General features: G+C 43.1%; 1 protein-coding gene across 5 annotated transcripts in view; it reads right to left on the reverse strand.

The window, feature by feature from the left end:
• Window positions 1-15,156, reverse strand: part of ECT2 (epithelial cell transforming 2) — a 137,423-nt gene that overhangs the window by 53,266 nt on the left and 69,001 nt on the right. For all 5 annotated transcript variants that reach the window (XM_077487964.1, XM_077487963.1, XM_077487961.1 and 2 more), the window contains 6 exons: window positions 13,662-13,792; window positions 4,464-4,579; window positions 4,298-4,360; window positions 1,775-1,997; window positions 1,547-1,683; window positions 893-1,012 (listed from right to left, as the gene is read on the reverse strand). In XM_077487964.1, the coding sequence (XP_077344090.1) occupies window positions 893-1,012; window positions 1,547-1,683; window positions 1,775-1,997; window positions 4,298-4,360; window positions 4,464-4,579; window positions 13,662-13,792 (790 nt within the window). The remainder of the gene's footprint in view (window positions 1-892; window positions 1,013-1,546; window positions 1,684-1,774; window positions 1,998-4,297; window positions 4,361-4,463; window positions 4,580-13,661; window positions 13,793-15,156) is intronic.

Here is a 15,156-nt window from a genome sequence, read left to right on the forward strand (position 1 = left end):
GCGAGAAATAGCGCCTGCAAACCGCCCTAAAGAAGCTGCACCATTGTATGTAGTATGAAAGCCCGAGGGCTTTCACACTACAGCGGTGCGCTGGCAGGACATCAGAAAAAAGTCCTGCCAGCAGCTTCTTTGGAGCGGGGAAGGAGCGGTGTGTTTACCGCTCCTCCACCGCTGCTCCCCATTGAAATCAATGGGGCAGCACTGCAATACCGTCGGCAAAACGCCGCTATTGCGGCGTATTGCCGGCGGTTTTAACCCTTTCGCGGCCGCTAGCGGGGGTAAAAGCGCCCTGCTAGCGGCCGAAATGCGCCGCAAATCCGGCGGTAAAACACCGCTTAAAATTGCAGCGTTTTACCGCCGACACAATGGCCAGTGTGGTGTGAAAGGGGTCTAACCCTTGCACCGACCTAGATCAAACCTTGATCTAGCTTTTTTTTTTTTTACTACACAGTTTTATTTCCACCTGCAAGGGGAAAGGGCTTCACAGTAACTGATTGCCAATGAAAAGCCATCACAGTGATCAGGTGGCCCGGAACCAGGCATTCAGGGTCTTGAACGTTAGTACGGGACCCAGGGCTCCCGGTGAGACCCTGGTTTCTGTGCCAAGAGCGCTTAGCATTTGTGGAACAAAGATGGATACTCTCACGTGGCGCCGCGAAAAAAAAAAAAAAAAAGGAGTCCAGTCTAGTGAGTCTGCATACATGCAAACCGTTGAGGGGGAAGGGGTCAAGGTAAAATACCTTTAGCACCATTCTAACAGGTATTTTTGCATATATTTAACAAATCAAAAAGATTGAAAACTATGACCTCATATTTACTATCATCGGTATTACAGAATCCAAAAGTGTAATGTTTGCCTTCAACTTTACAGAAGCATTAGAACAAAAATTACCTTCATTTTTGTGTGAACATCCAGAATATCTGGTATACTGCCAAAAATAGTCTTTATTTCTTCTTGGGCAAGAATAGGCCCACCTACTTGACCCTCCTTTTCTAGTGGAACATGAAACAGCTGAAAAAAAAAAAAAAAAAAATTATAATAAATTATACATACATACATACATACACTAGTCACCGATAAAATATTAGTGCAGAATTCTTAACCAATATCATAAACCTAACCAAAAAAAAAAAAAAAAAAAGTCTGCATCTTTACAAAACCCAAAACGTTCATGTTCAAAGCACAAGAAAAAAAATAAAACTAATATCTCTATAATATATCTATCCAAGATCGATTCTAGATGGAGATCTAGAATCTATCAACACACACACACACACACACACACACGCTGTATTTCCCTATGTGTAGTTTTACACCTAGGCCAGGAGAAAAGACAGATTGTGTACTTAGAATTACAGATTCCCCTGCGATTAATACTATGTATAAACGTAATACGTACATTGTATCAGAGCTTCATGCCTCTCTAAAGATGTATGTGCCTATTGATATTGTTGTACCTTTGTTTTATGATGAAAAATCATTAACGTTTACAAAAAACTTTATATTTATGCAGCTAGCCTATACTAAAATCTGAATGTAAAATACCTGCACAACTGTAGAGAGGATGTCAACATAATTGCTTTCAGTCTGATACAGTTCCATTGCAACTTGCCATCTTGCAGACTGTTTTTGAGGTACTGGCGTAGAGATTTTCGAAGGCCTCCCAGAAAACTTTGGTGTATCTAGAATATATATATTTTCATTGGTATCCAAACTCTGGATCCACAACAACCCATATAAAATCAGCAAACATAGGGCTCAAATGACCTTTACCTGACAGTGACTTTCCAGACTCCGGGGTGTTTGAGATGTCAAGCAGTGATCCCATAGACAGGGAATGCTCAGCTGATGGACGTTTCCGAGGTGGAAATGGGGAGATATCAGTTTCTCTAGTTATCTGCGCAAGAGTATCCTTTAATCTGCGTTTCTTACGATTACTGCTGGGAGTATTCAGTGAAAGTAGTGACACAGATTTTTTGAGTGCTGGACTGTCATGCTACACAAAAAAATAAAAAATAAAAATATATTAATTATATTAAACTACATTATAGTAAATTACAATATATAATATAATATGTGAACACATTATCTATTTTTTAAACATAGATTTGGCCAACCTACAAAATATTCCTTCCTGTACTTAACAATCACAAGTGGTTTAGTGGATAGCACATCTGCCTTGCTACACTGAAGTCCTTTGGTTTGAATGCCTGACCAGGGTAATTCCGTGTGGCATTTACAAGTTCTACCAGTTTCCTCAGGGTACTCCTTTCGTTCCACAATCCAAAACATGCTGGTAGGTTAAATGGATCCAGACTAAATTGTCCCCAATATCTATGTGTGTATTTGAGATAGAGACCTTCAATTGTAGAGCATAGACTGATGTGAATGAATAGTATGTAAAGAACTGTGTAAATGGAAAGCGCTACATAAACATAAAAAGAATAGAAATACTGATGGGTCGGTTAAAAGGATCACCTTTTATGGTTACGTTTATTTTTATTTTTTATATGAAGAAAAAAAAAAAAAAAAAAAAAAACACCTCTTACTGCAACTGCTTAGTGTTTTATATTTGCTTGTCGCTTACTTAGACATGTAGTTCTAGATAGCAACCGGGTAATCTTAAAGTCCAACAGGGTGACACACTGTAGTGGCAATTTCACTGCAGAATAAACAGCACTGTCATTCAAGTAACCCCTTTTCATTGCCATGAACCTGAAGCTAGCTCTTTTCGATCTGGCAGCAGGCTAAAAGAAAAAAGGAATGGACTTAAAGTGAATGTAAACCTACTCCTATACCCAGTGACGCGAACAGCCTCAGATGACACCGATTAAATAAATCTCCCTACATCAAAGTTTTACATGCATATCTGCTGTCTACAGCTTTATATATTAGAAATACACACTCTTCCTGTTCAGCACTGGGAGTGAAATCTTGGCATACAGCCAAGTTAGCTAATTGGATGAAAGGCACACACCCCAACGCCACATAGCCAGAGACTTGCAGAGCTGTGCCATGACAAGTCAAGCTCTCTGCTCATCTATAGCAACCTCCCTGGTCACAAATTCCAGGCTGGTTTTATCTTGGTTCACAGAGAACTTGTCAGAAGTTATGTTGCTTACAGAGTAATGAAACAGCAGAAACACACAGGACTCAGGGTTTTGGAGAGAGCTAAGTAAATACTACAGATATCTGTGCTTACGTCAAATTTCATGAATCGGGTTTACATGCACTTTAAATAGTGCATTACCCCAACTGTACAGGTTCAGCCCCCTCAAGTCTATGGGAAGTTGTAGCACGGGCAAAGGAGGACAAGATTTCTTTAGTACTGTTAAAATGCCAGGAGGCGGTCACTGTCTATCTTATCCAGGCAGGATTGAACTTAATAGCCTCACAAATGTGGCTGCCATTAACACCTGAAGAGAATTTTTTTTTTTTTTTTTTTTTACTGTTGCAAATTATCTGCCAATTCAATTTTCTCTTCATGCTTATATTGCAAGCTGGCTACCTGAAGGAGTCTGAATGTATGAGGGGTCTGTCTGTGGTGATTATCTGGTTAATGACGACGTTCTTTTAGAATTTATGGTGGAGGTATTGTGCCATTTATTTACATTTATTTTGGGTGGAATGGTTTACAAATAAAGAATTCAATTACCGTATCCCCTGGGTGTTCCTCATAGAAGAATCCTTTTGAGACCATTTGGGTCACTTTCCAGCCACCCCCCCCTCCCTCTCCCTGGTTATTCTGACCACTGTCAAAGAGGTAAGCGGGCATATGGGTGGGGGATTTACCTTAGGGCTGCCAAGAGTGTGGTAGCAAAAATGCAATCTGCTGAAGTGGATGAATGCTTTTGTATGCTCTATTCCAGGGTCCTCTTAAAGTTACAGAACTTCAAAGATTTTCAGTGTATGCTATTCACTTACACTATATTAACACTTATAATGTAATCTACACCAGTTATTAGTGAAGTGAAAAAGGAGCCCCGTTTACTATTTTATATACAAACCACAAATAAAAAAACCTTCATGGACCAGTAATGCTGAAATATTGCTGCCTTGTAAGAAACATGAACAATACAATGTTTGTTTAAACCCTTCTGAATGAAGGCAGCAAAAGGCAAATGTATGTATAATGTGGAGTGGAATTAGTAAGTGATGTTCTGAAAAGTTGCACCCTGCAGACTTTAATAAAGAGCTATCCCCTATTCTATCCAGTCTCCAGATTTCAGTTTCAAGCAGGATGCATCACTACCCAGAAACAATCATGCAATCAGGAAGACATAAGGAGACAGTTACCTTTTCAAACAGGTACATGGTTTCCCCTGCTCTGGCATCCATCTGTATACTTCCCCAAAACCACTGAGGAGATGCAAAAAATTGGAAAAAAATAAAATAAAAATAAAAAGTTAGAAAATGCAAACATTCAAAACTTGAGTGGCTTTTCACACAGCCTGCAACTCACCTCTTGCTTAACAACATACAGTTTCTTTGGTGGCTCAAAGGGCAACTCTTTCACAGAGTTTTCTTCAACCACCAGATGGGTGCACTTCTCATCTCCAACAGGTAAGAACTGCCCACCTAAGAGAAGAAAAATATATTTAGTAAAAGCAAAAGTACAATTAAAATAACTGGAACATAGATAACTAGTCGACAGCAAACATCAAAATACAGTTCTGGTCCCTTTTAGTCGATCAGAGCAGAGCTGATGACACATCCATGTACGCTCAGTTTCTGCAGTGCGGATACTGACAGAGCCCACTCTGCTCTATGGGCAGCTGGGACTAAACCGACTATTGCCCTCCAATTTGACCAGCATAGACAGAGGAAGACTGATCCTCTTCCTTTTTTTTTTTTCATAGCAGACCAGATCAAACCAGAGGTAGGCAGTGCAATACGGACGAGTCAGTTTACACTCAGCAGTCCATAGGATTAAATGGACTGTCCGATCAGGCACTCAAAAAAATATATTTAAAGAAAAAAAAAAAAAAAAAAAAAAAACACCACACACGTCAGGCAGACCTGATTGGAGCCTTTGTGTGAAAAGGGCCTTAGAATGCATAAAACCATCGCACTCCTGGCTGACAACAGCTGACAAGAACTAAAACTAACTGAAATATAGGAGTTTTATAACAGCTTACCTGTAAAATCCTTTTGTTTGAAGTACATCACAGGACACAGAGCTATAGTAATTACTATGTGGGTTATAGGTCACCTTCAGATGATGGACACTGGCACACTCTAAACAGGAAGTCGCCTCTATATAACCCCTCCTGCTACTGGGAGAGTCTCAGTTTTGTAGCAAAGCAATACATGTGTATACCAGAAAGGGGAGGAACCTCTGTCTCATGATGCACTTGAAAGAAAAAGAATTTTACAGGTGAGCTGTGATAAAATCCTATTTCTTAAAATCGTACATCACGGGACACAGAGCCATAGTAATTACTATGTGGGATGTCCAAGAGCAATTCCAACTTAGGGCAGGGAGACACAACAGAAGTAGGGCAAGATGAGCTCAGAGGACTTCTACTGCTGCCTGCAGGCAACATCCTCATGTCTTTTTACATCCACCTTATAGAATCTGGTAAATGTATAGACCGAAGACCAAGTTGCGGCGTTGCAGACTTGAGCAATGGAGGCTTGGTGATGTACTGCCGGCAAAGCACCAACAACCCTGGAGGAGTGCGCTTTGATTTGAGAGGATGGCATCTACCTCTAAACCATAAGCTTGAATGATTACTTGTCGAATCAGTTTAGAAATAGATTTGGATGCTGTCTGTCCTTTTAGGACCTTCAGGCAACAAAAACAAACATGTAGTGATTTTTCTTCAATAGAACAGGGTTCTGGAAAAATATAGAATATCCTGGTTTAGATTAAAACACAAAAAACCGACACTACCTTCAGTAGAAAGTTAGGATGAGGACGCAATACTACCTCATCCTTCTGAATAATATGGCTCTTTACAAGAAAGATAAGTCAACACAGATACCCTCCTTGCAGAAGATATGGTTACCAGAAAAACTAGTTTCCTTGTCAAAAAGATCAAGAGAACATGTATAGGCTCAAAAAAGGCTGTTTTTGCATTGCCGACAGAACTGAATTCAAGTCCCAAGGGTTCAGGGGTGACCCAACAGGGGGATTAAGCCGCGATACACCATGAAAAAAACAAAAAAAACAAAAAAAAAACCTACAAACCAAAAAATGCGAAGCAAGGGGTCGTGGAAACAATACCGATAAGGCTGAAACCTGGCCTTTGAAAGTACTCAAGGCAAGCGTAATTTCTAACCCCATCTGCAGAAAGTCAAGCATTCTACCTATGACATACTTCCCAGGGTGCCAACCCCTGTATTCATCCCAGGAGACCTATGCCTTCCAGACTCTAATATGTGATTCTGGAGGCCGGCTTCCTTGCATTAACCAAGGTAGATACCACTGAACTTGAGAGCCCATGTTTCTTCAGAATATGGGTCTCAATAGCCAACCCGTTAAATTTAGCGTTTGTAAGGTAGGATGGAATACCGGACCTTGCGAGAGATGGTCTGGTTGTGGTGGTAGGGTCCATGGGACCCCTACCGCCATTCTTATGATCTCTGCATACCAAGATCTCCTGGGCAACAAGAATCACTGACTTCGCTTCCTGCTTGATCCTGTGAAGAAGTCGTGGACACAGGCAGAATAGGAGGGAATGCATAAATCTGAAAATTTATTCCACGGGAACACCAAGGCATCTGTTCCACATGCTAGCAGATCCTTTGTCCTTGACACAAAGTTGTCGATTTCATTGTTGAACCTGGACGCAAAACAGATCTACGTCTGGGATCCCCCATCTTTGACATATTGACAGGAAAAATATTGGGGTGAAGGAACCATTCTCCCGGGAACAACTGCTGAGTCCGCCTGCCAATTTTCTATTCCTAGAACAAAGACTGCCAATAAGCAAAGTACATTGTTTTCTGCCAAAGACAGGATATGATTCACCTGTCTGGGCCGAACACACCTTCTTGTGCCCCCTTGGTGGCACTGTCGGATTGGATCCTGACAGGACAATTCCGTAAAATGAATGTTCAGGCCCTCAGGGGCAAGTGCTGTGCCTGAATCTCTAGAGTGTTAATGGGCAAGGTCATTTCTGATCTGGACCACTTCTCTCGGACAGTTGCCTCTTCCAGGACTGCTCCCCAACCTAAAAAAGGTTAGCATATACCACCACTTCCCAGGTAACTGTAGGAAGGTTTTTCCCCTTTGCAGATTTTTTGGTTATTAACCATAAACAGAGTCTCCGATGCACCTCTGGAGTCAGATACATTGGGAAATCTAAATCTTGGACCTTCTTGTTCCAAGTCGATAGGATACTGTCTTACAGCAGCCTCGATCGAAACTGAGCATAAGGAACGGCCTCAAATGAAGCCACCATCTTTCCCAACAACCTCATGCAAAGCTGAATAGAAGGATTCTTCTTTGCTTCGACCATCTGAATCAGTTCCTTTATGGCGATGATCTTGCATGGGGCAAGAATACCCTTTTCTGGGTGTATCTATGATCAGACCCAAATATTCTAGCCTCCTTCATGGTTTTAAGGACGATTTCTCTAGGTTGAGAATCCAACCTACATATTCCAGGTAGTTGAATGTGGTGACCATACTTATACTCAATTAAACCTTGGGCCCTTAATCTGGCAAGAGGAAAGGCCAGAAACTTTGTAAAAACACTCAAGGTGCAGTAGCTAGACCAGAAAGCAGAGCTACAAACTGAAAATTTTCTACCTTGAAAAAGTAAATATTACTGGTGAGTGAGGAATAGGGCACATGGGATGGTATGCAGCCTTGAATTCGATTGATGCCAGGAGGTCTCCTCGTAGGATGGAGACAACTGATTGGATTGACTCCAAAAGAAAAAAAAAAAAAAAAAGCAGATATTCAGGAAGCTGTTTAGATCTTTGACATCCAGAATGAGTTTGACATCTGAAAATCGGTTTTGCCACAGTGAAAAAAAAGGTTTGAACAAAACCAACCCCTGCTCTTTCGTGGGGACCACCATGATCACTTTTTTGCCAAAAGATAGTCCAATGCTTGAAAAAGACTCTCTCTGGATCCTTAGGAACATTTGATCTGAGAAAACGAGGAGACAGGAACTCTTGGAACTCCAGTTTGCACCCTGGAGTTAAGGAAGTCCACCATATCTCGACAATCTTTCTGCCAGACCCTTGAGAACTGCAGAAGTATTTCCCCTACTCGAGCGAGCGGGGGTGCAGAACTCGGTCAAATGAAATTAGTTTACTCCTTTTCTTAAATGGCAAAGGGATACTTTTTCCACTAGAAATTCTTTGGATGTATTACCCAAATCATCCCCAAACAGCCATTTCACTGCAAAAGGGAAGACTAGCCAGGAGCTTCATGCATGGCGCTGAGCGAAAGGCGCGAGGCCTGAAGGATAGAATCTCTCATAGTGCAAATTTAAAGCCGATAGTAGCTTGCCAGATCCTGGGCCTGAACAGGATAACCTTGAGCACCTGTTTAACTGGTCTATCAAGGATTCACCAATTACAATCAGCGCAGGCTCAACACTCAACCTGGCAGAGAAAAAATAGGCTTTTTTATACTCCTCGTAAAATCTCTGTAATTCACCGACCGACAGCTCCTCTCATTACCATTGGGTTGTTTTGCCCTATTACTGATACTAGGCATTAGTTGTAATACAACACTCAGAACTCTTAGTTCATCCCAGGGGGCAACAACCCTCCACCCTGCCATGCAGTCTTCAGTACGTCAACAAGCAGTATAACGTAAAGAAAAAAAAAAAAAAGGGAGGGGCGGGTGCTGTGTCGGTCAGTGAATTACAGAGAAAAGGATTTTACGGCGAGTACAAAAAAAAATAAAAAAATCCTATTTTCTCTTATATTCACCAACCGACACAGCTCCTCTCTTAGCCATTGGGACGTCCCCAAGCAGTGCCAAACGAGGGGTGGGAAAACAGCATAAAAACTTCATCCACCAAGGCAAGTGGGAACTATTGAAACTTTACCCACAAAAAACAGTGCATGGAGAAATCCATCACAAAACCAGGGTACCCTTAACAGGAGTGACTACCCACAACCGCACAAAAAACTGGAATGTAATGCAACAGCGCATTAACTTAATGGTACTGTGTTTTTATAGAAAAACCAGGGGAAAAAAAAAAAAAAAAAAAAAAGAAGGAAATATTGCATATTCAATTGAAACTATACAGCCGCCTGCAAAACTTTGCGGCCAAAACAGGCATCAGCCGATGCACTGAAGTCTACATTGTAGAACTTGGTAAACATGTGGACAGACGACCAGGTCGCCGCTTTACACACCTGAGCGACAGACGCTTGGTGTTGGAAAGGCCCAAGACGTCCGATTGCCCTTGTGGAGTGGGCCGTGACCGGAAAGGGGGGCACCTGCCCCTTCAGGGCGTAGGCTTGTACTACAATCTGTCTGATCCACCTGGCAATTGTGTCCGACGAGACCAGCCTTTCTTTGGACCAGCCACTGAAACAAACCGCGAGTCTGACTTCTGAAAGGGAGCAGTGGCAGACAAATACACCTCCAGAGCCCGAACCACGTCCCGAGCGTGAAGGGCCACCTCCTTAGGGTACTTCGGCTTAGGACACAGAAGGCAATACAATGTCATCATTGATATGAAAAGCCAAGACCACTCTCGGTAGAAAAGACGGTTGCGGACGCAACAGCACCTTATCCTGGTTATAACCAGATAGGGCGACTTGCAAGACAAGGCCGCCAGTTCCGAAATCCTCCTGGCCGATATGATGGCCACTAGAAAGACTACTTTCTGGGAAAGAGTCAACAGGGGAATCTCCTTGATGTTTTCAAACAGCGGTTTTTGAAGCTCCGATAACACCAGGTTCAAATCCTATGGGGGTAATGGTGAACGCACCAGAGGGACTACACGTCGTACCCCCTGAACAAAAAGGTACTAACTAGTGAGACACCAGGGGTCACTGAAAAAAAAAAAAACAATAAAAAAAAAAAAAAAAAAGACAGCCATTTGCCCCTTAACAGTGCTTAATGCCAATTTCTGGTATACTCCTTGCCGAAGAAACAGCAGGATCCTGGATATAATAAAGGAGCGCGGATGCCATCCTTTCTCCTCACACATGGAGATGTAGGCCTTCCAGGTACGATGGTATATCTTCCAAGAAGATAGTTGGGATCCCCGAGTCCGACAGACTCCAGTTCCTCAACACCTGGCTCTCAATAGCCATGCCATCAGAGCTCTCCCCAGGGGAGGGGAAGGAGGTGAGGGGGGGGGGGGGAGCTTTATTGCACCCTTCTTCACACGTGCCGCCTCCATCTTGACAACGAACGAATTGAGGACCGCCGTCAGGGTGTCCATGGGCACTGCGCAGTCCGCAGGTGACCCGGTTGCAATTGCCTGGATTTCGGGGGAGGAAACACTAGTTTCTGAAGCCATGCTGACCCTACCCTGTCTGCCACCCTAAGGGGACTTAGGACAGTGACAATCCCACCCTCCCCTACTGCCGCTGGCTGAGGGGCTTTTTCCTGCCAGACTCACCACCCTGAGGAGTTCTGCGCTATCCAGCAAGTAGTGCCTGTAGTCCCCTGTTGGCTCGCAGGTGAGGAAACAATGCTGTGTCAGTGGCAGCAGCTGCAAATGGGACTAAAACCGCTCTGAAGTATGCTCAGGCTTCAATAAAATGGCCGTTCAGCACAAACACATAAAATAGGGAAAACGGCTGTGAGAGCACAGGAGCACATGCTGCCGCTAGAGAACACTGAAAAAACTTGTTCAGGGTTCAAGAAAATGGCCACTGGTGTCCTGTATAGGAAATCACCAGGAAAATGGCCGCTGAAGCCCAGGAGAGCATGCTGCCCCTGCCCAGACCTAAAATGGCTGCTGAAGCAACTCCATGAGGTACAGGGAGAAAACGATGGCAGTGAGCACAGTGCTGTACAGGACATCAGCAAACCCTCACAGACACCTTCCAGGAGCGTGAAGAACAGGGCTCAGGACACAGCTAGCCAGCACAGCCCCCCCCCCCCCCCCCAGAAAAAAAAAAGCACAGACCGATGGGCCCGCAGGGTTCCTAGGTCCTTCTCCTTCACTAGGCAAAATAAAACTGATGACTGCATGGCAGAGTGGAGGGTTGTTGCCCAAGGGACCACCCCCTGGGCAGAACTAAGAATTCTGAGCGTTGTATTGCAACTAATGCCTAGCATCTCCTAGTAATAGGGCAAAATAATCCAATGGTTATGAGTAGGGATGATCTCAGGTGTGTTCGCATGGAACACGTGCAGAGCCTGACAGGAAGTTGGCGCAGCGCTAATCACAGGCAGCGAGACATTGCCCGATCTCTGCAGCCGCACATCTGGGCAATGTCTCACTGCCTGCGATTAGCGCAGCGCCGACTTCCTGGCGGGCTCTGCACGTGTTCCATGCGAACACGCCTGAGCTCATCCCTAGTTATGAGAGGAGCTGTGTCGGTCGGTGAATATAAGAGAAAAAGGGTTTAATAAGAAATCTAACTTTTTATCCGTTGGAGCCCTAAGCATTGTCTGCCAGACAAGTCAAACTTTTATTCACAGAGGATATAGCAGCATCAACTGCTGGTATCCCCACCTTTAGTGAATTTCTTCCAATAGGATAAAGAGTGAAAAGTCTTTTTAGGAGGGGAAAAAAACACTTATATCTGTGCGATCCCACTCAGATACAAAAAGCTTTTCCAGCAATGAATGGACAGGAATGCACAGCTTGAGGAGGCTTTAGCAAACCCAAACACTCAGTTAAGGGTAGCATAAATGTGGAGTGGACCATTCAGTAAGAAATTGCACCATCAATTTTAAAGATTGTGAAGCTGATTCCCCCGCATTTGACCCCTCAGAAGAGAGTCAGCCTCACCATAGTCCCCTGAGGGAATTCATCTTCTCCTGCCCCTAGTTCCTCAGTTTGAGGGTCTTGGGTAATGGAAGGGAACCCGTTGCATGTTGTCCCACACCGGGATGGGTTTAAAGCCGCTAATCTTTCTTCCAATTCTATCATGGCTGAGTAAAAAAAAAAAACCCACAAGGGCTCCAGTGCTGAAAACAGTTGCAAACATTTCATGGACCCGATGCTCACTCTGACCAGCCACCCCCTCAGGGGAGGATGCCATTGTAGAGATGAGTAGGCTCTCCAGAGCTTGAGGGAGACTTTTAGCCCTTTTTTTGGGGGAGTTTCAACCCCCCCCTTCTGACCATAGCCCGATGCACAAATGCAGCAGTACTAACAGTAGAAATCGCATCCATTGCTTGAACAATAGTCCAGCAACTGCTGCTGCTATTAACGCTCAGCCTGATGCTTTTAGTAAAATGTGGCAAGAGAATGCCTGTGTCTCCAACCGCTTACATGCGCCTTTTTGCTCGTGTCCCTCTGACATCAGCAGCCAGCAAAAATTGAGCTTTTAAATAATATACTCCTGCGCTTGACATTGCTGCACACTAACGCTGTGTCACACCACACACACCCTTTTCAAAAGGGGGTTTCTGCGCGCAAGCCTCACATCCAACAGCGGGGTAGCGGATGGCGAGGAGACCTGTGACAAGCCGCCGTGGGGGAGGGGAAAAAAAAAAACAGAGCGGCATCATCGATCGTTTTGGCTTCTCCCTATCCAGGGAGAGAGCTTTGTCCAGTTGGGGGTTTTTAGTGGAACACACACACACACACCTTACCAGAGGTCTGAACTGCTCGCCGGAGGGAAGCCTGCTGCTTCTGCTGACAGAGCGATTATTTTTCTTTTTTTTTTTTTAGGAAAGCATGACAAGGTACGTGCTCTAAACAGCCCCCAGTTTTTTTTTTTGTTTTTTTTTTTTAAGGAGACATTTCATAAGAAAAAAATAAATAAAAAATTCTCAGAAACCTCCACTTACCATTCCCAATGCAGGGATTTTTGTGGTAAAAACTCCACCCTTCAAGGTGGGCTCCATTACAAAACCTTCAAGAACCAGGGACCCTCAGGAGAACCCAGACTCCTAGACCCGTAAAGCACCCCGCCAGTAAAAACTTTATGGCTGAAAACACCAAAGCACTGGATCCTGGGGTCCAGCTCTCTAAAAGGAGAAGCGTTATGGGCTAAACCTAGTTTCTTCGGCCACGAGGCCGGGTACCATTCAATTCGGCTTGAAAAGACACTTTGAATGGATCCACACTTTGAATAGATCCAGCTGCATATCTAGCCCCAGCAAGGATTGCTCCAGTGGAGCTCAGCACATCTTTACTGGTGACCAACACCCTAGACATTGGCGAAAAAACAAAGGTACTCCCAATAGTTGGAGGGGTTATATAGGGAGGCAACTTCCTTTTAGGGTTTGCCAGTGTCCATCACCTGAAGGTAGCCTATAACCCACATAGTAATTACTACGGCTCTGTGCCCCGTGATGTACGATTAAAAAAAAAAAAAAAAAAAAAAAAAAAAAAAGGGACTGTGAACCTCTATAAAAAGAGCTACAAAAAACTGGTGTACATTTCTAAATTGCTCATCTTTACCCTAAAGATGGGCTCTGCCACTTAAAGACCGTCCAATCCAATGCAGGGAAATATTTTATACCATATTTGACTTTCATTGACTCCAAGCAAGGTTCAATAGCAGTTCACTAGGCATTTACGCATTTGTTAGCTTTGTGTCTGTACCTTGCATTATTGTCATCTCCTCCATGCTGACTCTGTCTTCTTCTGAAAACCCAAGAAAACTTAGTATGCAGTCCTGAAACGGGGGGACCTTAAATTCATTTTTAAATTCCTCATCTGCTGCACTGAATTCACTGCAAAGAAATAATAAAACACACATAGTAGTTTCATGTAAACAAGTTGTTCTGCAAACACTTTTTTTTGGACTGGACGTTCATACATTTTCCCCAAAGCCACATACCATTGAGGGGACTTAATTGGCTTTGGTCAAAAAAAAAAATAATAAATAAAAGTAAAGAAAAAAAAATAAAAAATATATAAAAATTACCACAGAAAGGGACACTGGATGGACAGCTGGCTCAAAAAACAATCCTGTCAAATATCAACTAATTGACATTGAATTAAACCACCTGTGCAAAGTGATGGAAAGCCTGAAAAATCTGTTGGGGGTTGAGGACAAATGCGCTTCTGGAAGAATGGTCAAACATTCCCATAGACACTCCTAAACCTTGTGGACAACCTTCTCAGAAGAGCTGAAGCTGTTTTAGCTGCAACGGGTAGGCCAACTCAATATTGAACCCTACAGGCAAAAGCCTCACACACGATTGGCTTTTCCACAGACAAAGGGTCGGACTTTTGTCCGAAGGGCATGTGCCTGGATTTTGTCTTGCATACAAACGGTACACAATTGTCAGCCCGTCAACATAGTGATGTACTATGAGCTGATAAGGAGGAAGTTCAATGGTCAGGCACCACCCTTTGGGCTCCTTCTGCCAATTTTGTGTTAGAAGTTTGGTAAGTGCCAATTCATGTTTTTCATTTAGTTTCAGAATGGCCGTTCGTCAGCCAGACATGTTGCAGAATCAGAGGTGATAACGTGTTATTTATTATTGGCCATGGAGTTATTGCTTTGACCCAAGTCCAGGAATAGGAGGAGAATTTCTTGGACCAAAAATTGGTTGTTTTATTAATCGTGACCAATTATGTCATATGCCTTTGTTGCCGGAGCTCCAGGAGAATAATCCGGATGATTTTTGGAATTCTCCGGATGACGGACCCCTGCTTTCACCAACTCTTGGCATTGTTGACCCCCCTATATTAAGAAGCAGGACACATGCATGAGGCTCTTATTTGATTTTTTGGTTAAATAATGATTTGATATGGTATATTTTCTATATTTTTGGATGCATAGAATGCATGTTTTGGTTAGGTTCTATCGGCAGATAGCATATCTATTTTTTTTTATGCATAATAAAAAAAATAATAATAAAAATGAGTGGAGAATACTACTCGGCTATGTGTTTTACTTCAAAAAACAGTATGGGAATAGGCAGTTCCATTTAAGAAAAAAAATACAATGTAAAATTAAAAAAAAAAAAAGGGACACCAACATAGTTGCATCTTTCATCTTAAAAACTATGGGATAAAAAGGTGTTGTGGTAACTTGCACAAAAAAAAAAAAAAAAAAATAAAACACCTCACACAAATATTCTTCTTG

This window comes from Lithobates pipiens, unplaced genomic scaffold (assembly GCF_037356315.1).
Source record: "Lithobates pipiens isolate NorthernLeopardFrog02 unplaced genomic scaffold, aLitPip1_a1.2 Scaffold_18, whole genome shotgun sequence".
Lineage (NCBI taxonomy): Eukaryota > Metazoa > Chordata > Amphibia > Anura > Ranidae > Lithobates > Lithobates pipiens.